At 48.1% G+C, this 27,258-nt stretch overlaps 10 protein-coding genes across 10 annotated transcripts; 6 read left to right on the top strand and 4 right to left on the bottom strand.

Moving 5' to 3' along the window:
- Positions 1–1,790: 1,790 nt before the first annotated feature.
- Positions 1,791–3,183, top strand: png1 (peptide-N4-(N-acetyl-beta-glucosaminyl)asparagine amidase; the record flags this gene model as incomplete). The annotated part of the gene is made up of 2 exons (XM_056676049.1): positions 1,791–2,314; positions 2,454–3,183. The coding sequence occupies 2 exons, from the start codon at positions 1,791–1,793 to the stop codon at positions 3,181–3,183; spliced, it is 1,254 nt and encodes a 417-aa protein (XP_056531049.1).
- A 1,355-nt stretch (positions 3,184–4,538) lies between these two features.
- Positions 4,539–5,832, bottom strand: N7500_004903 (uncharacterized protein; the record flags this gene model as incomplete). Its single annotated transcript, XM_056676048.1, has 3 exons — positions 4,539–5,190; positions 5,374–5,704; positions 5,772–5,832. 3 exons carry the CDS (start codon positions 5,830–5,832, stop codon positions 4,539–4,541), a joined length of 1,044 nt encoding a protein of 347 aa, XP_056531048.1.
- Positions 5,833–8,055: 2,223 nt separating this feature from the next.
- N7500_004902 (glycoside hydrolase family 71 protein) lies at positions 8,056–9,505 on the bottom strand (the record flags this gene model as incomplete). Its single annotated transcript, XM_056676047.1, has 3 exons — positions 8,056–8,629; positions 8,688–8,913; positions 8,968–9,505. The coding sequence occupies 3 exons, from the start codon at positions 9,503–9,505 to the stop codon at positions 8,056–8,058; spliced, it is 1,338 nt and encodes a 445-aa protein (XP_056531047.1).
- Positions 9,506–10,881: 1,376 nt separating this feature from the next.
- N7500_004901 (protein MEMO1) lies at positions 10,882–12,099 on the bottom strand (the record flags this gene model as incomplete). Its single annotated transcript, XM_056676046.1, has 3 exons — positions 10,882–11,761; positions 11,813–11,881; positions 11,945–12,099. 3 exons carry the CDS (start codon positions 12,097–12,099, stop codon positions 10,882–10,884), a joined length of 1,104 nt encoding a protein of 367 aa, XP_056531046.1.
- A 1,469-nt stretch (positions 12,100–13,568) lies between these two features.
- N7500_004900 (uncharacterized protein) lies at positions 13,569–14,215 on the top strand (the record flags this gene model as incomplete). The annotated part of the gene is made up of 2 exons (XM_056676045.1): positions 13,569–13,725; positions 13,800–14,215. The coding sequence occupies 2 exons, from the start codon at positions 13,569–13,571 to the stop codon at positions 14,213–14,215; spliced, it is 573 nt and encodes a 190-aa protein (XP_056531045.1).
- Positions 14,216–15,011: 796 nt separating this feature from the next.
- N7500_004899 (LSM domain-containing protein) lies at positions 15,012–15,377 on the top strand (the record flags this gene model as incomplete). Its single annotated transcript, XM_056676044.1, has 2 exons — positions 15,012–15,122; positions 15,180–15,377. The coding sequence occupies 2 exons, from the start codon at positions 15,012–15,014 to the stop codon at positions 15,375–15,377; spliced, it is 309 nt and encodes a 102-aa protein (XP_056531044.1).
- A 2,164-nt stretch (positions 15,378–17,541) lies between these two features.
- Positions 17,542–19,275, top strand: phzA (putative serine/threonine protein phosphatase; the record flags this gene model as incomplete). Its single annotated transcript, XM_056676043.1, has 4 exons — positions 17,542–17,834; positions 17,873–18,899; positions 18,957–19,109; positions 19,246–19,275. 4 exons carry the CDS (start codon positions 17,542–17,544, stop codon positions 19,273–19,275), a joined length of 1,503 nt encoding a protein of 500 aa, XP_056531043.1.
- Positions 19,276–20,426: 1,151 nt separating this feature from the next.
- On the bottom strand, positions 20,427–21,384 carry N7500_004897 (alternative oxidase; the record flags this gene model as incomplete). Its single annotated transcript, XM_056676042.1, has 2 exons — positions 20,427–20,934; positions 20,996–21,384. 2 exons carry the CDS (start codon positions 21,382–21,384, stop codon positions 20,427–20,429), a joined length of 897 nt encoding a protein of 298 aa, XP_056531042.1.
- A 1,935-nt stretch (positions 21,385–23,319) lies between these two features.
- On the top strand, positions 23,320–24,416 carry N7500_004896 (proline dehydrogenase family protein; the record flags this gene model as incomplete). Its single annotated transcript, XM_056676041.1, has 2 exons — positions 23,320–23,546; positions 23,600–24,416. 2 exons carry the CDS (start codon positions 23,320–23,322, stop codon positions 24,414–24,416), a joined length of 1,044 nt encoding a protein of 347 aa, XP_056531041.1.
- A 1,022-nt stretch (positions 24,417–25,438) lies between these two features.
- N7500_004895 (sugar porter family MFS transporter) lies at positions 25,439–27,100 on the top strand (the record flags this gene model as incomplete). Its single annotated transcript, XM_056676040.1, has 3 exons — positions 25,439–25,631; positions 25,690–25,872; positions 25,929–27,100. 3 exons carry the CDS (start codon positions 25,439–25,441, stop codon positions 27,098–27,100), a joined length of 1,548 nt encoding a protein of 515 aa, XP_056531040.1.
- Between the last annotated feature and the right edge of the window lie 158 nt (positions 27,101–27,258).

Genomic DNA, 27,258 nt, shown 5'->3' with positions numbered 1-27,258 from the left:
CAGAAGATGAAACGACGGCTCATCGGTTTCCCCAGATACTAGACCGTCTGGACAGTACTGAGTAATTCCCCGAGTCATGCGATGTAATAGATTTCAGGGCCGAAACTCAGAGCTTGTTAGTCGAAAAACTAACATGGATATGATTATTATCTGCCATACTACAGCCAACGTAACCCTAACTATATCCTCATGTTGTACTCCATATGTCTAGTCACAGCGGACCCGGGCGAACATGGTTCTTTATTAATCCAATTGCCCCTCCAAGGTTGCTTAATTGGGTATATTTGGAGAGCCTACTTAAGGGAGTATAGAAAGTGTTCCAACCCCTGATTCATATGCAGGTCAGCTCGTTGGGTACAATGTATACAATCTCCAGAGCACAGGTTTTGGAGACGAGTTGTACAATGTTGATCGACATGACCCAATCCTTTGCCTAACCGAAAAGGGAAAAAGACATTTCCGCAACTGGACCCTCACTGTTTTCTAGGGTTTTCACGTGGGTGATTCAAACGGGTTATTGTGATTGGCGATAGAGGGCGAGTTCCTGCGGGTTGTGGTGTCTACACGGATTATGTGTACAGTGATCTATCAACAGCCTGGTCAATTTAACAAATAATGGGTTGTTAGATGAGATCGATGTAGGAATCTCATACTCATAATCCTTTGGAAGATGGAAGCAAGAATTAGGATCTCACGTTGCAGACATTCATACCAGAAAAGAATATGTCGAAGCCCCTTATAGACGCTAAACCTCATCTGGCGGTCAGCACCGCCTCAAGCGGCTTAGGCGGAGGCTCTAGCCCCCGATCGTGCGAAATGCCAAGACGGACGCTTGCGCGTCTCCAGCCTTTCAGTGGAAAAGCGGACAGAAAAGTTGAGCTTTCGTACCTTGGCCGCGCGTTGGCCTTATGCTTCTTCATATTCTTTTTTTTTTTTTTTTTTTTTTTACTTTAGCTTGATGGTGATTTGATACGGAGGGTAAGGCGTACATCGATGTATAGTTATATATACTCTTTCTTCGGAGTATACCAACCGAAGAGACTGGGCACGAGCTTTGATCGTCCTTATACCATCAAGGGTATTGATCATCGCGGTTGTACCCAACGCTGACTATTTAAGAACGAGATTACAACATAACAGCACAGAAAGACTTTGCTTACATATGCCACGTTAGCATTTGAACTCATGGGTACTCCGTACATGAGTATGAATATATCTACACGTCAAGATTGAATCCAGTGAGGTGTCAAGAAATAAAAAGACTATAAAAGCCTTCAAGCCATCGAAGTATAGACACTGCCAAGGAAGTTAACGATCCATGAAAATCTGGATGTGGACGTTACGTGTTCACGGGAGCCAAAATTACACAAATTGTGAAAATTACCAGAATTATGGAAATTACGGGGAAACAGGGTCTTTTCTTGGCTTTTTTTTTTTTTTTCGCACACGCGGCTTGGCCGCGGGGCCCGTGATTGGGGCCAGATGCTGACGACGCTCGTAATACTGCGTACACCTCCGTACTTTGTAATCTCCCTCTCTTTCTCTAAGGGCCCATCTTTCTTCTCCCTTCTTGACTCTCCAATAAGAGTGTGATTCGAAAGTGCTACGTCAACTCGAGCGAGGTAGTCCCTTCGTTTACTACTCGTCTCTGACATCCCTTTCTTATCCATCTTTCTCCCAGCTTGGGTCAAATTGACCTCTTCCGCCCAAACTTGAGATCGTTCGCCCATAGTCATCCTGGATCTCAACACTCATAGTCTCTGAAGTCTGCCGTGACTTCCTCATCGACTATGGCGGACGGCAGACACCGGGCTACCCAGCCTGCCCCAAGCGGCTACGACGCCTCCTCTCTAACTCACGAATTCGAGCAACTGATGCGCACCAAACGGCTCAACCGACTTCATGAACCTTCTCGCTCGCGTACTCACTCTACATCACCATCTCCGATGTCCAGTTCGTCAATCCCTCCACCACCCTCACGAGCTCCGCCACCACCTCCCTCTTTAGGCACTCCTGCCGTCGCTCCTTCCCCAAAGCCGCCCACCCCATCAGCACTACGTGGTCTTCCTATCATGCCCTCGCCACCCCAGGATGCAGCTTCTCTTAAATTTTTCAATTTATTGAAGGGTTTATCAGTTACACCTACGAAGTACGAAAATCCGGGTCTATTGGATGAGGCCCTGTGCGTCATTCCACTCGATCGCCTCTATTCCGAGGCCGAAGAGGAATCCCAAATTATGCAGGCCCAGGCTGCCAGCGTGGCAGGGAAGCCGGAATGGGGCTACCAAGATTGTGTGATCCGAGCATTGTTAAGGTATGCTGGAATCCCTTGATGGTCTAGACTCAATGCGCCCTTGCTAACATATCGTCACTCAGGTGGTTCAAGGGGTCGTTTTTCCAATTTGTCAATAATCCTCCATGCTCAAAATGTCACATGCCCACGATCGCCCAAGGCATGACCCCCCAACCCCCGATGAGACCGCCCGGGGCGCATCCCGGGTCGAGCTGTACCGTTGTTCCGATACTAGTTGTGCCGCCCATGAGCGATTCCCGCGGTATTCCGATGTTTGGCAATTGCTACAATCTCGACGAGGCAGAGTTGGCGAATGGGCTAATTGCTTCAGCATGTTCTGCCGCGCAGTCGGGGCACGAGTCCGTTGGGTTTGGAACTCTGAGGATTATGTCTGGACCGAAGTGTACTCAGAACATCAGCGGCGGTGGGTCCACGTTGATTCCTGCGAGGGTGCCTGGGATCAGCCACGCCTGTATACCGAAGGATGGCAGCGCAAGATCTCTTACTGTGTTGCCTTCTCTATCGACGGTGCGACCGATGTTACCCGCCGCTACGTTCGCAACTTCTCTCGACATGGAAGCCCTCGCAACCGCGCTCCCGAAGAAGTCGTTCTGTGGACGATTCACGAAATTCGACGCAAGCGTCGCGAAAACATGTCGAAGACCGAACAACGTCGCCTGATCAAGGAGGATGAACGCGAAGAAAAGGAACTCCGGTGCTACATGGCATCTGCTCTGGCAGCAGAAATTAACAACATGCTCCCACAAGGCCTTACCGGTCGCCCTGAGGACCAGAAGCACCCAGGTGCTCGCCAGGAGGCCTCGACCGAGTGGCTCGCCGCACGAGGCCATGGAAACTCAGGACCCGATCGTTCCCCCGAAGGACGATAAAATGTAATGCTGGCAAATGGCATCACATCCACCGTTTGGCTTCTGAAATTCATATCAGCCACACCACTCATCGAACGATTCCCGCGACCTGGATACTCAATTCACCACAGCCTCCTTTTTTCTCATCGGAGGCTGGCCGGGCGCAGCGACGTTCGAGAAATCCTTGGGTGACATTGGTTCCGACTTTTGACCAAAGCCACTGCGGTCGCGCGGGGAAACTTCACGTCGCTGGCACCCATCTGGGCGTCAGCAGTGCAAGGACCCTCGTGCTATCTTGACAAAGATTCAAGCATATGCGACCGCAGAATTAGCCGAGCAGGCTCGGGCCTACCGGTCTACAATGGCTGGCGATTGTCGACCACCCGTTCCCTTGATCATCGATCATCCAATTCTTGTCCTACGTCTAAATCACGACATATCTCCACACGATATTTTCCATTTCCTTACTCTCTGAGATACCACATCCGGAGCCTGGTTTTTCCCAACCCTCTTGCACTTAATATGGGTCACAATCGGGGTTTCGCTTAGGCTTTGTACGGCGCCCATGGTGACGATTCTATCTTTCCCTTTTCTCAATCTTCATTTCTAATATCTTTGGGGACTGCCCGATGGCACATGTTGTACGAGTCACGGATGCAGCTTTTTTTTTCTCTATGATGTTCACTTTTTGCATGTCCTGGCAGGATCGCCACGATCTTTTTCTTATATACCTGACCACCTTTTAAGGGTCGATCTTTTTTTTAGTTTCTACCAGTGGGCTTGCACCACCTGTTCAATACCATTTCATTTTCTCATGAAATACTCGTACACCAGTTTAATTATGATGTGCAATCTTCCCCGCGCTCTCCCTAGCGTACTCAGTGGAGCCGTGTTCAGGTTTTTTTTTTTTTTTTTTTATTTTTTTTGCCCCTGGCGACATCACACATACATAATCCTGTCAACCCTAGATGTACAACATACAATGTAGCTGGTACTCCGTACAATGTCATAATTTGTACCTGGAATGGAGGAATCAAGACTTGGTATCCCGTTTCTACGTATAAGACGCGACACGTGTGTTATTTATAGGTTGACTCCTCTCAGTGGGTCGGTCTCACTTGAATACCCAGAGTATAGGGGGAGATAAGAAAAAGCTAAGAATTTCGATAGCATACAACATACCTGGAACAGAAGTAAATGCCCGATAACAGGGCAATACTCCGATCCTAATATGTAGATCTGCAACATCTTGCATACGAAGACTGAAAAACAAGAACGTGATGACCCTTGCACTCCGTACAACATACAAGATCAGACGATCATTGCAACATCATGCATAAGAACAGATCATACCATTGCGGATCTTGAAGCATACCTCACACCGCTGAAATCCAGCAGTCTATGCCCCTCCGTCGAAGATCCACCCCTATGCGGTCCAATTCATGCAAATAATAAGACTGACCCTGAAGCCTCAGTTCCCAGCTACCGTGAGACCCCGAAACCGTAGTCGAATCCCCCGAAAATGAAGCAGAATCAGACCCCGAACTTTTACATGAGTCCTCGTCGGAACTAAATCCATCGCCGAACCCAAGATCCCTCACCCGAAACCGATCCCCACAATTGCGATCATCAAGCTCCACATCCTTCCTCCCAAAATTCCAATCCCAACCCCGTCTTGACACAGGTCGGACAACCAATCCCCTCAATGGCTCCAAAAACCCAGCCAATTTCTCAGCAGGCTCGCTGAACCAATTGCTCTCTAGAATGAGCACAAATGACCGCAGTGATTCTAGCTGCGATACAGCGCGACACGTCTCTACCCACTGCGTCCGTCCGGCGGACACGTACACGGCACGTACGGAGTCTTTGGTTGGGAGCCAGTGGCCCGGGAAGGACCAGCGGAGCTCGATGTTGCGTATGCGGTCCCGGTGTTCTGGTGGGATTGTTGGGAGGAGGTATGGGAGAGTCCAGGGGTTACTGAATTCGAGGGTTGGGAGGGTGTAGAGGAGAGGGATTGATTCGTGGTATCTGGGGGGGATTGATTAGTATTGGGGGGGAATGGGGAGTGTAAATGTATGTCACTCTGGGGGAGATGTAGATGTAGGCTATAGGGTGTATGCATGGCACAATTGTATACTGTACAGAAGGGGTCGGGATAAGGTAAGGGTAGGAGAAAGGGACATGAGATATGGGATAAAAGTTCAACCATACATCTGTCGACAAGTCAACGCCAGACCCAGTAGCTTAACCTTATTCCAGCGCACGAGATCAGCCTCTTTTGTCGGCTGGGAGATGCCGGTGCCATGACAAATCTCACAGAATTGGCTGCTTTGACGTGTGTGGCGCTTTGGGAGTGAAGACCTCTCACATGGACATACCACGTGCCCGAGTCGTTGCTTGCATTGAATGATGTGGATTCGTTGATCTAGGACGAATCCCCAAATCATTAGCCGAAGCTCCGAGGATAGCCGGAGGAGACGACTTTGTTGGGGCGAGGAGAAGGCGATTGTGTGAACGCGGGGAAGTGGAGGAGGTTTGTTGCCTAATGTTTGAGGTCAGTATATTGGTCTCCGTATATACTTGAAGAAGTGAAATGAGTAGTTGCTTACTCTGATATCGCTGAACTAGCACATCCTCCCATGAAAAGACTCCCTGTTTCATACGGGCCATTGTGAATAGCTCTATTCCCCGTAGTCAAAGTTCAAAGAGACATTGACAGCGAGGTCGGTTCATAAATAGTGTCAGACCGTCACCTGCTGACCCCTATCGGGCACAACAGCGTTCCCGTCAATCCGGACGCCAAGTAGCCCGGTTGAGGAGTTGGGCAAAGAGTCGGTGAAAAGATAAAGGAGTATAGGGATGAGGTATTTATGTCGGTGTATATATATACCCACGGCTATTTACATAGCTAATCTGAGTCTAGAAAAGATAAGGAAACGCGGAAGAAAATAATTCGGGCTATTTGTAGATCCTTTGGGCTTGGCCCTACCTGGATCTATAGCTAGCCTTACTCGACAGGTGCTCTCCATACTGAGCAGGCAGCTCTAGACTGAATCCATTGAGCAGGGGTTACTGGATTATCAACATTCATGGATCTAGTCCTATCTCAAGCTGACAGTTTGCTTATATGCCTCTATGGAGTAAACATTGGGTTTCCGTGCCAGCTAAGGTTGTCACCTTTGGGACAGCGCTCGAGGTCAATCATCGAATACATTGTAAAAGCATGGGAGAAATCCACAAAGTGCACGCTTTACTTTATGCGAGCAGCAGCAAGACGGACGGAGAGATCTGAGCTCGTGCTCGGCTGGTCTGCTTTGCAACTATAATCAGCATCGTCGGGGTTTGATTCAGAACTTTCTTCGTCAATGACCCTGATATCAGACTTGACAGAGCCCGGCTTAGGAGTTAACTCCTGCGATGGGGCTCCATCTGATTGTCGACGTGAGTCTTTTTCGTTGGAGTCGGACTTGGGGACTTGAAAGGCATAGCAGAAGGTGGTAGCACGACGGTATTGGTCTTCAAGCAGACTTTCTCCTCATACGATGGCTTCTCGACTTTAGCTAATTGAACCCACTTATTGAGAATCCTGAACAGCGTTGCTCTGTTGACTTGGAGCCACTCCTAATAACTCTTATCGCATCGATTGCATTTCTCTTCAAGCCGGTAATGCTTCAGGGAAAACTGCGCGATGCTAAGTTGCTCAATCGACGGACATAGGGTATAAAATCACTCTTCACTTTGGTGCACTCTTCATATCACCATTCGTGGGCGTTGAATCGTCGCTCGCAATTTGTGGTATATCCAACCTTGAACATGTTTGGTTCTCGAGGGAGAGAGATGAGGTAAATATACCCATATTTTCGATCGATATTGTCAAGAGGCTTGAGCAAATTACTCGTCACCTTTGGTTGCCCGCTGGTACTGTCGTTCGGTGACGCTTTGAATTTGCGGAGTTCGAACTCTGCTGCTGGCGGTGGAATAGCAATAGAAATGATCGATACTTCCTAGGCCCTTACTTCTAGCCCAACTAGTCAGACTAGCTCAAGTCCTGGGTCTATCTCTCATAATACACGAGATAACGTGCGAATTCGCGTAAATCATATTGATTTGTTGTTAGTGACCTTCCTATCTTGGTCATTTGTCAACAGGGGCTATTCGGTCGTGTCTGAGAAAGTCTTACACCAACTGAAATGATTGGAGAATTCCGCGCGGGGTTTGAAGCTCGTGAGATTAACAGGAATGCGTCGGAGAACCTGGTGCATTAGTGTAGTGCGTTGACAAGGATCATCAGCCGTACTATCGAAGCTCCGTTTCCGAGGTCAACCATTAGGCTGTCCCGAGACGTATTCTGATGGCGCGGTCACTTCAAATGTATATGATGTATGATAAATGTAGTTCTCAAGAATAGAAGAAAGTTGATACCTGACAAGGTGAATGAGAGGCAGACATTGTGTGCGCTAGGCACCAACGTTAGATGAAACCCATTTTGGGGGCTAAAAGCCAAGTCACGCTTTTGAGATAGAACGAGCATTGGAAAATTGAGAAAGAGAGTGTAAATTACGTCTAAAAGACCTCCTACTTCATAGGGTGATGTGATTGTCACTGTCTAGCAGCAATGTCCATTTTCAAACATTCCAAGGTTGCTCTGTACCTCACTGGCCTATCTCCGGTATCTTGGCGTAATCAGATGATGGTAATTCAGAGAGAAGGCACATGGCGTTTGCTAGCTTATTGTATCTTAATGGACAACTCTCACCCTTCTACCAAGTGGGCAAACCAGGCCGCCCACTTTACTCAAGATACTCCGTACATAGGTCTCGGACCTCAAACTATAGATACACCAATCCCAGTACCAGTCATGCTAGCACCAACAATATCTCTTACCTCGGAGCATTAACCCAGAGTGTTGATCGGGGGCGTCACCTGCAACCCCTGGGACAGCATAGTCAAACCATCCGGCTGCAGCCGGTCAACACTGGACTCTGCCGGCAGAGTGCCCACATAAGCATTGAAGTTGTAGATGCCGCAGTCACATCTGTCGACAACATCCCTCAAGCTTGTCCCCGACAAAGCCTGAATAGTCCGGAAGGCGCGAGAGACTTTGAAACTCTGCGCGCCCACACCCATCGGCACCGAGTGTGACCATATCCCTGGGGGCGCGATGAACGTCTCAGTCTTATCGCCAGACTTCACCCGCACAGTTGCGGGCAACTTCAGCATCGTGACGATGAAAATCTCATCTTTCATCGAGTCGACGCCGTCAGGCCGGCCACAGGTGAAGTTGCCGCCGACGTCGTTAGGGTTAACTTGCATTGTTGTGTCGGTTGCGTCGCAGTTGACGTCCTTTGGGGTTGGCCGGTACCAATAAACCAGCCTTTCTTCCTCTATGAATCGGATGGGGAGTCTTGACTCTGCTTTGTAGGCAGCGATGAAAGGTTTTGCCATGTCAAGCCATCCATTATGGGGCCTGTTTCCTTGTCAGTTGATGTGTCCGTTATTTTCCAGGCTGGGATACCGCTACTTACATGTCCATCACCCATTTCGAAGCACCGTCGTCTGTGTGTGGTGACGATAGCGGGCCGATATAGTGCGACTCACCATAGTCATTCCAAGTAAGGATCTCCACAAAACGAGGACTGAGACGTAGGATCTCTCTCCACCGGTCATACCAGAGGAGGTCGGAGGGGAACACCCAGTTCTTGGGGTAAGAGACCTCGCTGCCGAAATGGGTCGAGAACCAAGGCGAGATGGCTATTTATCAATCAGCAACTATACGCAGACCAACCAGCTTACTCAAGTACTCACGCGCAATATATGCTTTCCCCTGGAGAGCATCCTCATAAGCCTGATCACCATCTGAAACAGATACCTCCTGTCCGTCACTCGGAGCTCTGTTGTTTCCATTACTATCCCAGCCCATCCAATTCAGAGCGCCATCAATATTTTCGAAATCACCGTGACCGGGGTGGAAATTCGGCGCGAAGAAGATCTCACTGCCAGCAGCGGATCTGATCGCACCGACATCGACACCATCGCCCACAAATGACGATACAAAGACTTTTCCATCAACCAGGAGCTGCCCGGGATGACCTGCATACTGCGCAATCTTGGCGCCGACTTCGCTGCTCTGGCTGACCTGCCACCAGTGGAAGTCGAAGGATATAAACACTTTCATGTTATTGTTGGCAGCAGACTCATAGGCATAGTCCAGCTGGACGTCGTTGTAAGAGTCAGTGCCAATGTTCAATGCAAAGGCATCGATACCCGCGTCTCTGGCACGTTTCATATCGTCGTCATAGTCGCCAGCACTTTGACGATTGCTGACGATGCCCATCTGGATCATATTAGTATTTCTAAGGTAAGGATTTTGAAGGTACAAATGTGTCACTTGCCATAAAATGACAGAAAACTAATTTATTCCCCATGTTTTGATCATTGGCTGCAGCCATGATGTTGGTGGTGTAGTCGATTAGAGTCGGGAAAGCGAAGGTGAAGGGAAATAGGCCAACCAGGGCCACGAATAGGTAGAACATGTCTTTTTAAGCGGTGAAGAAATACCAAGGACCAGCCAAGGAATATCTCCACTATGTGAAGCTCTAAATGTTGAAAATAAAAGAAATGAAGGAATGGAAGAATGAAAGATGTATCTAGCTTAATGAGCGACTAGAGTGAGAAATGCAAGTAAGAAGAGCAAGGACTTGAGGCAAGATAGTCTTATATGCATTTGGCGCTTAGTCTTACAATGCCACATTGTCTACAGTCAGATCCACTCTTTGTATGCGTTGCTGGACAATAGATCAATGAGACAATGAAGCCCTAAAGTGGAGGCTGCCTTCAAAGAAAATCAAAACCTGTTTAAAGACCTCTCTTGTCGCAGAGCTTGTCAAAGGGCCCTCAGCGCTAAGATTCCGACAGGACGATGAAGCCGAAAGATCCGTTTCTGCGATCTAGTTAGTTGAAATAGAATAGAAGGGGTAGAGGCTGACAGTTACAGATACTCCAGGGCTGCCGGATTGGCTGAAGAACGCCTCCGACAGCCCAGCGGCTAAATCAAGGGACTGAGGCGTTCCACGTCGGAACTTTCTCGATGAAAGCGAACCGAGACTCCATACCTTGATTAAAACTCTGACGTATTTCCAGTAGATCTCATCTCGAAACATCTTACATCTAAGATATGAAAGATCACTTCACAGGGTACAAGGCGCACGGTGTACCAAGTGCAACCATCGACTGTGGGGTGACTCGGCGCTAATATGTTTCACGATATGCCTTGGAATTTTGTGATGAGTCTGTCGGGTCATTGAGTGTTAACCTAAGACCTACTTGTTCTCCACTGGTGAATGCAAGGACGATAGTCTCCGAGTTCCCTGCCATAGATTTCTCACAGACATTTACCCAATGTTAGCTGATGGCAATCAGGGGAAGCTGAGGATATGAACCTGATTACGGGTATCTACTATATACCATGTCATGTGTCTAGAGTGGTGATTTAAGTGAGTGCTACAGTCCAGCACACGAAAGGAATATGCGTGGCTCCAGATGGACATGCGATCTTGATATCTCTATTGAAAAGGTTGAGCCTAGCTCCTTTCTGATTCTGATACTCATGGCTCATTAAACCTAGCCTTACTTTCGTGATCATCTCTAGAGCCAACGCCCATCATCCGAGCTAAAAGCAAGGATCAAAGCCCTGCCATGAATGGCATATGATAAGCCGTCTTAAAGCACGGCAAATGCAGATACATAGCTCACCGAGCTGTCGTCAATCTCTTCTACATCCGAGCTACGCTCGTATCGCAGAAAGTAGAAGCGCCCTTCCTGCTCGGCTGCTTGATTTGCCGTGACGATTTCCAGGGCGGCCATAATTACCCCAATCGGATGGCGCCCACATACTGTGTTACCCGTGCGTTCAATAATGTCGAGGAAAGACTCTGAAGATCCCGTTGCGATAGCAGCCATGGTGGCCATGTCAAATGCTGAAATACTCTCGTGTATTGCAGGCCCACTGCTTGAGATGCGATCGCGCTGCCTCAAGGAGTGGCCAGTCGAGGCCATCTCGATAGCCCGATAAACACTGCTTGTATCCATCCCAGGTTGGGGAAGTATATCTCCAGACAGTGGGAGTTGTGGTCCTGGCCTGGGGGCCTGAGGAACATAGTATGTGTAGCGGAATCGGAGGCCCCAGTGGCAGAAATCTGAACTTATCACAAAGGCGTTTGCCGGGTCCGCCAGGTAGGGGGCTAAGAGGGCGCCGAATGCTTGCTCTGTCGCAGCCGAGGTATTTCCGACCATGATTGGGACTAGAGGGGGATATTCAGAGGCGGGAGAATCTGGATATTGGAGCTGGAGCAAACGGTGGATGTAGGGAAGGTGCATCTCGATGCTGTGCTCGTCTTCATCGACCGAACGCGACATGGTTGTAAAGCTAATCTTTGCCCCATTTGGTCTGGTTGCCTGAGTTTCGAGAAGCTGCGTAATCAGCTCGGTGTCTAGTGGGAGGGGTTCATCGGATAGAGGGGTACGGTAGGAAGTTAGCGTTGGAAGAGCCAGTGTTGCGAGTGAGACATGGTGTGATGGGCCCAGAATAAAAATCCGCTTTCTATGTGTGAGGTTAGATGGGTTTCACAAGAGAAGCGGGAGGTAAGCTCACGCTTTGGAAATATCTAGCGCCTTGTATGCATAGGCTGCGCATGGCCCCGAGTACGAATAACCCGCGTGCCTGGTTGATCAGTATGTTTGGCTATTGACAGCATTATATGCAGGGCAAAGGTTTCAGACATACGGTGCGATGATCACTCTAGCTCCTGGGGTTGGCAGCGAGCCGACCTTCTCCATCGTGTCTGGCACCTGCCCCAGCCAGCCATCCAGCTGGCGGGCCAGGGTTCGGGCACTATCTGAGTACCATGATCCAGAGTGAGAGGCCTGTCTAGATGACATCGTAAGGTCTAAAATTGGTCAACGTCAAGGTTGAATGTGAGAGGTTGGGAAGTGGTTGGCAGCTACAAGCTGAAGCTCTTAAAGAAGTGGGGGGTCATGGCGGGGATCCCGCTCCACGTCAATCGGAAGATATTGGATGGGCACTGAAATTGTGGTTTTCGAGAGTACTCAAGGTATATTGAATTTAGAGGAATTTAACATGATTCCATTATCTACGAGAATATAACATTGTATAGGTAGAAATGGGAAGGTTGGGGTACTCCGATGTATAAGGAAGGTCTAAGGAAATTAGGCCAAAGATACTCCGTCAACTAGGTAAACGACAATGGCCATTCCCCAATAAACCTAAGAGGTGAACAAGAAAAGAAAGGCTCAAAGATGTTGATCATTCATGTCAGAGTGTAGTCTGAAAATAGTATGCTAGGTACATACGTATGTACGCAGTGTACATGATCCTTGCAACCAGAACCAAGGGCTTACATTCTATGGACAGACCTCAATCTACGATGTATACACATGATCCTCAGATCTGATGCACATATTTGTTGACTGCTCCGGATATATTGAAGGGTGTCATTCAAGAAATTTGGAAGCTTCTTCTCGCTCATTTCTTTTTCCAAATCCATATTGATACAGAAATGGACAGAAAGTCATCGGTAGTATATAAACGACCATGAATTCATTTAGTTCATTCTTCCCCAATTCCAGGAGCTAGCCAACGAATTTTGATATGGTCCTGCAGAAAAGCAAGAGAGACTATCTAATTGACAGGATATGGGTATCAGTGGACCACCAACTGGCTGACTTAACCTATACCAGAAGAACAATTCGACTGGTCTTGCTTCTATGCCTGCAAAATTCCACAGTTGCGAGTTTTGTAAGACCAGCGCCTTTCTATCATACACAGCTTGACCAATTCTCAGCTTATCGTCCATGTAAGAGAGAACCAGGGTCTATGCACGCGTTGGATATCATTCTATTACAAAATGTGGGAAATATAAATGGAAAGAGATGGTATGAATTGAATGGCTTATGAATCACTCAAAGAAGCATCGCACATGTGACGGCGCGCAGTTCATGTGTAGTAAGTACTTCACTGACCTGTCGCGATGGGACGAAAATAAGATAAGCAGGATATGACCGAGTTGCAAGGGTAATCGGTGTATTCAAAATGGCTGACCTGCTCCCAAATTCACAGTCTGCTTGAGAAAGGAAGAGCTCCTAGGGTTTGTAGAAAGTTGTGAGCATTCAAGCTACCTATATTACCCGTTTGGGTTTAGCCTGACGGAATGCAACACGAATCTCGGAGATGACGCGCCCAGATTGTGTTTGCATCGGTCCTCGTCTCAATTCATTATACCTCTCTTCTTTTGTCAATACTATCTCCGTGAGACTTTTCAAAGTTTTTACACGCGATTACCTCTATATACCCCCTACCGTTCCACCTTACTACACACCAGGCTCCTAAAATGTCCCTCAAGCGCAAAGCTTCATTCACAGCTCTCCCGGCCAGTCCATCAGTTGCGGCCCCCAATGAATGGGGCATCGGGACTGAAAGCACACATCTCCACAGTCGGACGCGAAAGCGCTTCAGAGACGGTCGTCCCAGTGACCAAATTATTTACCGTAAGTGCCTCGCTTCGCCCTCAGAGCACTCTCCCTTGATCGCGTCAATGTTCAACCTCGCTGACAGCTAGCAGAGAATACCCTACGATGGATTTTCTCTGCCCAAAAGCAGCAGGAGTCTGCACAGGCCACCGATATGGACACAATGGACTCGGAACCGACTCTCGAAACACCAGAAACCGTTGACCCCCGACAGCAAACATTACACCGTTTTTTCCAACAAAAACCTCAGCAATCATCGTCTTTCCGACCATCCCGCCACGCACTTGCACCTCGCGCCAATGAGACTGCACTCACTCAGGAGGATCTCCTGCGTCGACAGGCATTCAATCAGATGAGCTCCGGAGACAGCTCGAGCGAGAGCAACAGTCCCGGATCCAATCCGATGGGGGTTGATGTGGACATGGACATGGATATGGATAGCAAAAATGGTAGTTATGGATTGGTTCAGGCGCCCAAGAATTGGGTAGGAGGGATGGCCTGGATGTAATCTGGCTGCGCGGGTCCGTTTTTCTTTTTATCATCGAGCACTGTTGTTTATATCAGGAGTGACTATTGTCTCCTTTCTATCTATTTCGTGATACCTATTGGGATATTTGGGCAAAATGCAACTGGTTAATTATATTGCCTTGCTTTTCATTCTTTCTCGAAAGGAAACGGGGATTCTTGTCGGTCTTTGGCGTTTTTGGAAGCCTGAGAATACGTGAACCCCCAAGGGTTTGTCTTTTAACGAACTCACCTACGTCTCCAGATATACAGCTTACACCAATGCTTCATGGACTTGCAACTTCATCGCAGGCTGGGTAAGGGGGTATCATTATTGATCCAGCCCTACGTAGTGGTATGGGGGCATTCTGACCACTTGGCTAAAATGGTAACCACTTGATATACTCACTAGGTTTACTTCAATGAATTGAGTAAGGCTCGGAGCTGGTACTTATTTAAGCACACTGACTCTTCTTATACATACACTCTTATAAATCTTTCTACATTATGCACACATTTTGGTGTGATGGCTGTTGACTATGGACCCGCTTGATTAGCCTAATTTGGCCTCAGGCAACGGAAGTTGTTTGCCCACCCGACGTCGTCCCTCCTTCAATTGAACGACAAGACCAGGCCAATTTCAGACCTCAATAGAAATTACTTAATCCTGCCAACCCCCCGAGTAATCTGACCCTGTCCTTTCTACCTCGGAATCATTTCAGCTCGGCTACCCTCAGACTTCAACTCCCCCGCACATTAGAGGTCCTTTGCCTGCTGACACGAACAACCCACCAACCACAATGGATCACGATCAGTCTGTTCAGTACTTGGAAAGGCTGTTAGGTCGTACACTGCGGATCCATACCACAGATACTCGGATGTTTGTCGGACTTTTTAAGTGTACCGATGCGGTAAGCATCCACCTATGAACTACGCATTGGGCGGTACTAATCAAAAACCATCGATAGGACCGGAACGTCATTCTCGCCAACTCCTTTGAATATCGTATGCCTACCACATCTGCTGTACAAGCTGCCGCGGAAAAGAAGGAGTCGTGGGGAGAAGGGTCGGAAGCAAAGAACACCCTCAAAGTGAACATGACACACCGGTTGATAGGCCTTATCGTGATCCCAGGACGACACATTACGAAAATAGAGCTGGAGTAAGCTTTGATCGGTGTTTAACTCGGCTCGTGTCCACGAGACCTACATCTTCCAACCTGGGGATCAGTCTCTATCCTATTCTCGAATGATAAGCCTGGCTCTACTGCCCCGCAATACCAAGCAGTGGCAATCACGTATTGTACTCATCCACGCGATATGCACCAGGAGAGGCCCAGTTTCTGCCCTGCGCCCACAATGGCCTGGTCCCTGCTTTTCCGCCAGGACTAGAGTTGGGTCTGGGGCTGCCAAGGCGAGGCTTTCTTGCAGCGGCGCTCATCCTCCTTCAACAACGTGGCACCGGGATCACAGCAGCTGCATCGCAGCATTGCAGCATCCAAAGTGACTTGATCGACAGGCCTATCGTCAAGCTGATGGGAATATCGTTTGTGGCAAGCGTTTCTAGCTAGCAAGGGGATGGATGGAGGGGAAAAAAGCGGTGTCTCCGCCACACCGATCCCTTGGCATGCAGTGTGGTTGCTTTCGTGCAGAACCAAGACTATCTGTGGCTCCTGTCCACTTCCACTATGATCAGATCATGGGGTCAGGATGTCTCTTAGATCTGAATGGCCTCCTTTCCTGGGACCGCTTTCCTCTGTAGGAAGTATTTGCAGGGGGCTTACGCTCTATCACGCAACAACAGATAGCTTTGTGATGTATCATTTTGCTTCCGAACATGTTGCCGAATCCTTGAGTCAAGTATATGCTGCACTTTTATCTCTATCACTTCTGATAGGAGACGTGCCCCAAATGACGGGGTCCAAGCTCTAGGTAGATTCTCATGTCTCTTGCGAATGGTCGGGTAGGATCGGGAAAAGATTCTTGGTGTCCGACTGGCTCTATAATTTCATTTGTGATGGCCTTTTCAGGTGGTCCAGATTCAAATGTAAATGCATGTATGTTGTAGGGCGAAGACCATCGCTTATCGAGCGCTAATGGTGGGGGTTCAAAAATGATTAGGCTCTATCTAGATCATGAAGGTAAATGATACAGGAAAGAAGTTCAAGCTCTACAGGATTAAAGTGAAAAGGCAAAGAAGATATCTCCAAAAAGATATTGCGGTGTGAAGCCTTAAAGAGAGGATATACATACTCCATCGGTGTGTAAAGATTCTTGATGGAGGTGCCTGTCTTTAGATATGTAATAGGTTAGTCTCGAAAGAGAAAAAGAAATCAAATGAAAAAAGAAAAATCACATTTGGGTTAAGCTGATATTCACGATGTAGTATCAATCCTATAAATATGAGAGTCCAGACTCTCTAAATCAGGCAACTGTCTTAAATTCTTTGTATAGCTCGGACCGAGAGATAATCCGGCTGACCTCATCCACCCGCCCCGATCGAGACCGGCCCAAGAAACAGAAGCAGCCACTTTGTACCCGCGAAGTACCTTCTCGCTATATTAGCGGTGGCGGAGTACTTTTGCATACCTTTCTGACATCTTGACTTCCAACCTTCCTCTTCCCCTCTCTATTATCTTGTTTTCATCCTTGCAGCCTTCCTGATATTCCCCATTGGATTCTTTTCGAGGTAAATTGTTCCTCCCCCGGGGTCTCCGCCTGCGGCCTATTATGTGGGAATCCCACCCCATTTAAACACCTCGTACATAATGACGCATTCCTCTACCCGCAAACCCACCATTCCCAGTCCTTTTCCAAGGACCTCCCTTGCTTCCTTTTTTTCTTCTCTTTCTCACCTCCACATGCCAACTGTGTTTCTGCGGAGTCAGCCCTGCAATCCCGCACCTGCATTGTCCCGTGCAAGAGGCTAACTTGCTGTAGAGCTTCAGCCTCTCACCTAGGAGCTTCCCGCCTTTTTATCTTTAGCTTCTCGCTATTCGAAAAACCTTCCTACATCAACCACAAAACACCTGGCTTTCTGGAACTTCAATTTGACTCCGGCTCGCCCATTTCCCTCGTAACTGTGCTCACGTCTCGCACTTGCCTCCGCCTGTGTATTGCTCAAGGTCTTGACCAGGTGGATTAGTGATAATCAGTACTCACACAAACCGCTGCGCATTCTTTGCACAGACAGACTCCAAGCTTTTTGCAATATCGCAGAAGCTCGGGCCAACACATTCCAGCAACACAACAGGGGTTTCTCGGCATAACACTTTGGATTTCCATCGTTCGTGCGATCATATCAACTCAAGCTTGGCACTTACCCGTAGTGATGGGTCAGTCGCATTCCAAGAGCAACGCCTCGGGCGACACTCTGCAGTCCTACCCTTCGTTTTCCAAAACCGACACCAAGGAGTCTCTCCGCTCGTTCCGTGGCTCGATCCGATCGAAAATCCCTGGTGCTCGCAGCTCCGATAGCCCTCGTGGCTCCACCACTGCTCTCTCTCGGACCGAGAGCCAGACCGACAAATCCGATGCTGGGTCCCTCAAATCAGTCGGAAGCCGCCCTGGCTCCAATGCCGGCCTCCCCCAGTCGCCTGCTTCCGAGACCACTTCGCGACCCGGGTCCCCCAACCCCCGCCATCTCCCTCGCTTTCCACCAGCTTGCAACGAGGTCACAAGGATGTGGACGCGATGAAAGAGAGCGGCGAAGTTGACCATGTGTCAGATCACCCTCCCTCTGGTGGTCCCCCAACTGGGGCCTCCGCAGTCGTAGGTGAATCAATTCTGATGAAGCGAGAGAACCAACTGAATCCCATTCTGGACTTTATCCTGAACGCTCCCCTAGAGACTTCGGGATCTCCCGGGATGGGCATGGGCGCTTTGAAATCTATTGATTTGGATGACATGATTTCGCGACTCCTAGACGCTGGTTATTCTAGCAAAGTTACCAAAACAGTTTGCCTGAAGAACGCTGAAATTACCGCCATCTGCACTGCCGCTCGTGAGCTCTTTCTGTCGCAACCTGCTCTGTTGGAGCTGTCAGCTCCCGTGAAGATTGTCGGCGATGTTCACGGCCAATACACTGACCTCATTCGACTCTTCGAGATGTGTGGATTCCCTCCTGCCTCCAACTACCTTTTCCTGGGTGACTATGTCGACCGAGGCAAGCAGAGTTTAGAGACGATCCTTCTGCTCATGTGCTATAAACTCAAATACCCAGAGAACTTCTTCCTGCTTCGGGGAAACCATGAGTGTGCCAACGTTACCCGTGTTTATGGGTTCTATGATGAGTGCAAGCGTCGTTGCAACATCAAGGTCTGGAAGACCTTTATCGATACCTTCAATACTCTCCCAATTGCTGCGATTGTGGCCGGTAAAATCTTCTGTGTCCACGGTGGTCTCTCTCCCAGTCTTTCCCATATGGATGACATTCGCGGCATCGCTCGCCCCACTGACGTACCGGACTACGGCCTGTTGAACGACCTCCTGTGGAGTGACCCGGCAGATATGGAGGAAGATTGGGAACCTAACGAGCGTGGTGTCAGCTACTGCTTCGGAAAGAAGGTGATTATGGACTTTTTACAGCGTCACGACTTTGATCTGGTTTGCCGCGCCCACATGGTCGTTGAGGATGGATATGAATTCTACCAGGATCGCATTCTGGTGACTGTGTTTTCTGCACCTAATGTAAGATGTCTTATAAATTTTTTTTTTTCATTTAAGACTCCAACTGACATTTGACAGTATTGCGGTGAGTTCGATAATTGGGGCGCGATCATGTCAGTCTCCGGCGAACTTCTTTGCAGCTTTGAACTTCTCAAACCCTTGGACTCGACCGCCCTGAAGAATCACATCAAGAAGGGCCGAAACAAGCGCAATAGCATGCTGAACAGTCCCGTAAGGAACCCCTCTTTGTTATTGGATTTCCCCCGTGCGATAGTTATTTTATCATGCAACACTGCCGAGCATTGTTCTTGCAAATTACGCAGATAGTGCATTCCGTATCTCCCTGAACTTCGCTAACCAATCCCAGCCTGCGGCGGTATCGGCACAAAGTTATTAGTCTCCACTGATCGCCTTACATTCGAAATTGACATCATCTCCTGCGATTGTCATCGCTGTCATGATCTCGATTACTCTGACAGCCATTGACCGACAATGAACACGACTTTCACCAGACTAGCAGCGTGGTAGCCTATTCCTTGGTTCATAATGGCTGATCACTGAAACCGTCCTGCCGCCACGGCTTTCGCGCAAACCAACTTCCGGACCGAACACCCCCGGTATGGATGCCCAAAATGAAGCTTGGCGCAGATTTGAACCGGATTCATCTGACCGGTCTGCGCATCGGAGCCCTCTAGGCACTGTAACATGCGTAGGCCCACCGATTCCGAATTTGCAGACTCAGTGGAAAGACATGCCCGGGCAAAGGCACGTGGAATCTCTATAGGCAACTTGATGGTCGCCTAATTAGGTTCCAGCTCATAATGCAGACGCGTCCAGACCTACGGCAGTTTTCTTCGGCCGCTTCAACAATCATAGCTATGTATCTTTACATAGCTAGGTTACTAGGCCTCTCGCTTCTGGTGTGGCATTCTTCTGCATGTACTTACAATATCTCTACTCTTTTATCCCAAACAAATGGTATTTCTTGGGCATCATTTGGCCTTCTTCCTTTCTTCCACGTATCTAGGATCATAGACCCGCCTGATTTATTGAAAATGTGCAGCGTCTTAAGTTTCTGTGAGATCTTTGATTTGCAAAAGATATCGTCCACTGATCGTCTAGCGAAGATATGTATTAGGTTAGACCTTCGTGTGGATTAATAAAACCCACACCGCTACTTGATGCTTTCGTTACTTGACCAGAACCCACTCAGACAGACAATGAAGCAGCTTGTTGATTCTCAGTCGGAGGTTCTGTACAACCGACAGTTGTATGTCCAGGCCTCCCCCGGGACCACCTTCCGACAAGCTTCGGCAGCTCACCCGCCCTGGTTAAACATCGAACGCCTTGGTGTGGACACCATTCACAACAATTGGACATCATCTACGCCTTTGTAGATAGAAAAGGCCTTACTATCTCGTAACTCACGTGACTGGACTGACTTGTATTATCAATATGAATGCCGAGCTCTAGAACTTCTTCGTAAACAGACCAGTTTGTGACAGACCATTGATCAAGGCCAAATAAACAACAGCAGAGATGCGTTCCTCAATCAAGTTTCCTTACTACTTTTCCTGCAGCTGGCGCAGCCCCAGCCGAACAAGCAACAGATTGAACCTGAACCCTAACTCCCGCCGCAAAAGGGTTCGGATCCGTATTCTGATCCAAATTCCCTAAAGCATGATTGATATCGCGATGTTTCGCCTCATCAGCACGTACATATAGCAACAATGAATGCATACAGCGTTGGCCCTCCGGCATCTGCCAGTACTTGATTGCCATCTCTGGAGCCTGCAAGCTCTTCCACCCCGGCAGATGACCATTCTCGAGGTCCTGGATTACCTTTGAGTATGTGATCACGGCTTCTTCTTCTAGATATCCCACGAAACGATGACACATTTGGGGCGAAATGAGATATGCGAGGGAAAATCCGCTGAAGAACACCCATTGCGCGCCGAGAACCATGAACCTCATTGTTGAGCCTGGCTCGGCGAGCTTGAGGAAGGTAAGGAGGTGCATTCGTTCGTTATAGGCTTCTTCGAGGAGAGTCTCTATCCTATATTCTGTGAGACGATGATCCTCTCTTGTGTATGTGAAGATGGTTGGTATCAACTCACCACCCGTTGTCTCTCCTCATTCGGCGGATGCTTTTGAGGTGGCGGAGCATCCCGGCTACCATCCCTGGAACACCGGCTACGCTTTCCAGAAAGATGAATCTCGTGATCCATTTCTCCTCGGACATGAGGTAGGGTTTGGAAAGTGTGTTTGTGTTTGTCGGTCGAGCATGATAGCCGGAGACAAAATCCATACTCCAGCGCAATAGACGCACGGTTCTGAGAGCTGCTCTATCTTGCCAGGTATATGCTTTGCGATGGGTGGCTCTGACAGCGAGGATCTGTTCTTTTGTATATCTAGCAGGAAAGTGGTATATGTCAGATACAAGTCTTCCTGGTGTGAGGGACGATGAAGGAAAGGTTCCCTCCATCGAGGCAACTCGATAGAACATACATGGGATGAGTCCATGACGACTTTTGGCCAATCTGTATGCTTGTTGTATGATTTTGCTTGATCAGTACCGTGGTAGAGAGGCTGCTATATCTGCTTGGGCGAGTATATAGTATAGTTCCTGTCCTAAACATGGCGCTGTGCTGAAGACGTGTGGACATTAGAGAAAGGCGAGTTATACTTGTTTGAAAATTTATGAACATTGAAGAAAATGGCAGAAGAATGAGAAAACTGTATAGACTGGTATGATTTGTTCTGAAACTCAGTAGTCACAGTCCAACATGCCTTGCCTTTTATGCCATGGATGTTCTGTTTCCTACAATGCAGAACGTAGACTATGGCTCTATTGTTGTGAAGGATCATGTGTTCTACAATATACAGTGTATACTAGATAATTGCATTACCAGCTCAACGCGATTATACTCAAGATGGCTACTGCTGGGGCAAGATCATCTTCTGTTGAACCTTGATCCTCCCGATTTCATCCGACAGAGAGAAGACCTCGGGTGAAGAAGTTCTAAATGAATTCTGTGTGACTCATTGAAGATTGAATGTTGTCCAGGAGTTCATTTCATTGAAAAGAGATAATAATATACTATGAGTTGTGGACTAGGAGTCTTGTGTTTTGCCTAGTTCACCGTGCGTAGACTGTCATCTCATTATGTTACTCAATGTGAAAGTTGGAGGATTGGAGGAGAAAAATGAAGAACGAACCAATAACTATATGGTTATATCTGTTGGAAAAATGCATAGTATTCTCCTGATAAGTGAACAATTGAATAGGACTAGAGGTGGCTGGAAACTCCTTTGTCCAAAACCCCCCAAATAAGAGAATATGGTCTGTATAAGATAACTATTTTCTATGCAACTATGATATCCTTTGAGAACCTCGGCGGCTTAACATGTCTTTTATTGAAAAGAAAACTTTCAAAAAGCTTGAAAACTGCTAGCGATCCCTAAGTCAGTTGCGGTTGTAAAGCGAGAAAATATGCGCTTTAGTCATGTTATATGTACTAATTCTATTCTACAGCCGTTTACCCTGTATATCTCGTGTGTAGCAATTCTCCATCCATGACTTATGGCATATGATCTCAGCTGGCACATAATCCTTTCTGTCATGCCTGAAAGATATCGACCACCCATTCCGTGATATGAGATAGTCTGCAGAAATCAAATTCTCCAGTCTATCTTCGTGTCACTTGATAAAAACCAAAAAGGCGTTCGGTAGACATACCGTTGATAATCTGGGCAACCCCGCCACCGGCGAGTCTCCCGTACAGAGACACCACAAGAACGGATTATCTGGATTGTCAATAAGACCAATCCTCAAATAGGATCGGATTTCATTACTCTTTATGGAGAGGTCAAACAGCAGCGATAACCACCCCGCATGGTGGATTTCATCAGTTATCAAAGGCACCGGGCGCCTGTCCGAGATGCCATCTAGCTCTGTACGAGGGGCACAACCTTGAAAGATAAAGAAGCTGGTCCCTTCGCCTAAGCTGACATCAACAGAAGTTCAAATTCCTCAGATACTTCCAAAGCAATGGGTACCTTACTTCCTGGAAAGCCTTTAACCACATTTGCGCGATGTACTCGACCAGCGGGCAACATGAGTGCCCCAACGGCACTGCGATACACTTCAACATTGCAAGCACACGCACAAGTCAAGGCTACTGCGAGCCCCTCACTACCACCTCTCTCTGTTTTACCGGCGCGTGTCTTGCTGAGGTCTTTGCTAGTCTCAACAATTTCGTCAAAGAGATTCCTTCTCATTCCCGCACTCTCGTTGTTGTCCTTTCTCTCCAAGCCTAACAGGATTTGGCTATTTGATGTGGACCGGAATCCGGTTCTACATGGAATATTAAAGAAAACTTTCTACAATCAATTCTGTGCCGGAGAGAATGGGGCAGAATGCAGATCCACTATCCGGGAAATGAAAGATATGGGCTTCCGCGGTATGATCTTGACATACGCTGCTGAGACTGTGTTTGATCATAGTACTCAGGCTCAGCATGGACAAGGAGTTGCTGCCTTGGAAAGTGAGCACGGGGATGTGTCCATCAATACCCCAGTCTACCAATGTCCCAGCATTGAAGCTTGGCGGGAGGGGACAGTTGAGACCATCTATATGACGGAGGCAGAGGATTACCTCGCAGTCAAGTAAGTTACCCTGAACCCACTATTTCATAAAACAATGACTGACCATTTACAAGGCTGACAGGTGCTGGTGTTAAAGTCACCGAGGCTTTTGCCGCTGGAGAGTTGCCTCCGCAGCAAATGATGGATGCATTGCATGAGGTCTGCACAAAGGCCAAGGACCGAAAGGTTCGCATCCTTGTCGATGCCGAGTCTCAGCATTTCCAAAAGGGTATTGCGCGGGTTGCTGTCGAGCTTATGCGCGAATACAATCGCGATGGTTATGCCACCATCTACAATACCTACCAGGCTTATCTCAAAAACACACCAGCAACACTGGCCGATCATCTCGCTGTGGCAAAAGAAGATGGATTCACTCTCGGTCTCAAGCTTGTGAGAGGTGCATACATGGCCACAGATGAGCGGTCCCTAATCCATGACACCAAGGAAGATACCGACAACGCGTATAATATGATTGCCCAGGGAGCATTAAGAAAGAACATCGGAGAATTTGGAGACAAGGGCAGCCGCGGCTTCCCGTCGGTGAATCTTTTCTTGGCAAGTCATAACAAGGAGAGTGTAGTGGCTGCCCATCAGCTCCATAAGCATCGCGTCATGTCTGGTTTGCCAACTGTGCCTGTGCGCTTTGCCCAACTCCATGGTATGTCTGATGAGGTGAGCTTTTCGCTGCTTCAAATGAATGATGGTGACGGAACACCAGAAGTTTATAAATGCTCTACTTGGGGAGGCCTGGGGGAATGTCTAGCCTATCTTCTTCGTCGGGCAATTGAGAATCGTGATGCTGTCTTGCGGACGGATAGTGAGTACCGGGCGTTGAAGACGGAGCTTTTCCGGAGAGTGAAGTCAGTGTTTTCTCTTTCGCCATCTTCATAGCGTACGAAATGATATATGACTTTATGATCATGCATGACCTGGTTGTGTAGGTCTTCCGGAGTAATGACAGCATTGATGTCGGTTTAGGTAAAGATCTGCATTTGGTCGGTGATGTCGGCGACAATTATCTTCATAGACATCGAAATTCGGAGACTTTCCGGGTCCAGGAAGCAGTAAGAATCTAGGGACTTTGCCTGATGATCATTGCTTTTTCTTATCATTTTAGAGAACATATCGCCTTGAAGCTGACCGCAACGATGACGTGATGGTGTTGAAGAGGTCAAGAATGTTGCGTATGTTTCACAGAGCCCTTATCAAGAGAGGTAGAAAGCCGAGGCAGGTAACTTGCGTCATATAGATTGTTAACAACAGCCGGAGGTAGGAAAAGGGAAGCAATAGATAAGAGATATTCTGTGAGTCGGAAGGGGGTATACTCTTCACCGCTTCACTCGCAGGTTCACAGCCCACAGCCCTCTCTCATCCTAACATAAACGTACCGTAAGGGCTGAGAGGGGAAGTGGATCGAAATCCATCGTGATCAGATCAAGATATACGCCCAATAGATGGATCGGAAGGTAATCACCGAAGTTATTCCGTGGTAGCCTACTTGCCGGATGCCGACAGCCCCGGGACTAGATAAAGCTATCACGCCTAGCGCCGGAGTGTACCAGAGTTGGAGGATGCTTAAGCTCCACTTGTCATCGAATCCGGGGACCTGGTTGGCCCGTTCGGGGAACCTCCGAAGCTTGGTAAGCTTGTCTTTGGGTACCTAACCTTCCAAGGTTAGCTCCATAGGTACATACGGTAGGTACATACGGTACATACGGAGAACTCTCAGTCCGGGGCCCCTCGCTTGAGGAATTGGTAAGTGGGGGAAGGGGATCTTACATTGGGGAAACTTGGGAAGTTTTAAATTGCGCCATTCTTTCCCTCATATTCCTGTGAGAGAAGTTATAAAGCTGATCCGAAACCCTGTCAAAACCCTGTCAATAAATATACTAGAATCCTTTAGAGTGAACGCCATGGCCCCCCTTAAAGGCAAGTCATTGAGCCTCGTCATCGGTCTCGTTGGCGCTGTCGGGTTCGTACTACAGGGTTACGATCAGGCAGTTGCCAATGGATTGTTGACATTGGGCTCTTTCATCGCTGTCTTTCCTCAAATCGATACTGTGAATACCAGCGGTAGTGAGAAAGCCCACAACTCTAAAATTCAAGGTATTTACTCTTGAGTTGGTCTTTAGAGGTGAACACGAATAATGCTGACCATCACAAGGCACAACGGTCGCTATCTATGAGGTCGGATGTGCACTAGGTGCATCTTCCTGTGCCTTTCTAGGGGACAGACTTGGTCGTCGCAAGACCATATTACTTGCTGGTTGCATAGCCTTAGTTGGCATAGCAATTCAAGCAAGTCCCTTCTCGCTCGCCCAACTTATCGCTGGCAGAGTTGTCACGGGTAAGCTCCCAACATATTATTAAACAATTACAATAATCTAATTAGTAACTAAATAGGCCTCGGTGTCGGTGGCTTTACCGCTACAATCCCAATGTACGTCTCCGAGTCATCTGGAGCAGAGGCCCGTGGGCAAATGGTGCTGCTGGAGGGATGGTTTGCAATCGGCGGCATTGTTCTCGCAACTTGGTTAGAATTCGGACTCTTCTATGTCAGCGACAACTCTGTTAGCTGGCGATTTCCTATTGCATTTCAAGGCCTCTTTGGTCTCGTTGTTGTGATGTGTATTATGCTACTCCCCGAGTCTCCCCGTTGGCTCGCACGCGTCGGACGCTTCGATGAAGCAGCTGAAGTGCTGGCCTGCATGGAAAATGTGCCAATCGACTCAGAGCATGTCCTACAGGAACTTGAAATTATTCGGCAGTCACTTGCAATTGACGAGAACACCGAATCGGCAGGCTCCTCTTCGCCATTTGCGCCCACGAAGAACCGCCACCTGCACCGCACAGTGATTGCTGTGGGTGTGAACATTCTGGCGCAGATGACCGGTGTCAACATTATAACTTTCTACTCTGATACTATTTTCGAGTCGGACCTGGGTTACTCAGGCACTCTCTCACGAATAATTACCGGATGTCTGCAAATATGGCAGTTTTTGGCTGCCGGCCTGGCTGTTCTACTCATTGATCGTCTCGGACGTCGTCCGCTGCTCATTACTGCCACTGCCGGTATGACTATTGCTCAGGCCTGTCTTGCCGGGTTATCAAGCGACCTTGAAAACAGGTCTGCAGCTGGCGCATCACTCCTGTTCTATTTCGTAGCACTTTTTTGCTTCCCCATTGGACTTTTCCTTGTCCCATTTATGTACGCCGCAGAGATTGCACCGCTACGTACGCGTGCTAAGGTGACAGCCATGTCAGCTGCAGCAAATTGGCTCTTCAACTTTGTGTTGGCAGAGGTGAGCCCTGTCGGATTCGCTACTATCCACTGGCGGTATTACATTGTATACACGTGCATCAGCGCCTTTGCTTGTGTATCTTTCTACCTCTTCTGCCCTGAGACTAAGGGCCGTACACTAGAGGAGATTGATGATATTTTTGTTCAGTCGAAGTTAGTATTCGATACAGTTCGCATCGCACGGGAGATGCCTTACCAGACGGAGATTCTGGCGCACATCGACAATAATACCGAGAAAGGTGGAATGGAGTCTACGCAGGTGGAGAACGCTTGAAAAGAAAGGCAAGAAGCTTGTGATGTGATAATTATCGGTTTTGTCATGATGGAAGCTTATGATAGATTCTAGATATACGTCTTTATATAGTCGCGTTGAATCTATTGATTCCAGTCATTTGTACAGGATATGAATGGATAGTTGGACAAGAAATCTAT

This window comes from Penicillium coprophilum, assembly GCF_028826855.1.
Source record: "Penicillium coprophilum strain IBT 35676 chromosome Unknown utg000004l_segment0_segment0, whole genome shotgun sequence".
Lineage (NCBI taxonomy): Eukaryota > Fungi > Ascomycota > Eurotiomycetes > Eurotiales > Aspergillaceae > Penicillium > Penicillium coprophilum.
The sequence above is the reverse complement of the archived record's forward strand: the minus strand, read 5'-3'. Positions and strand labels throughout refer to the sequence as shown.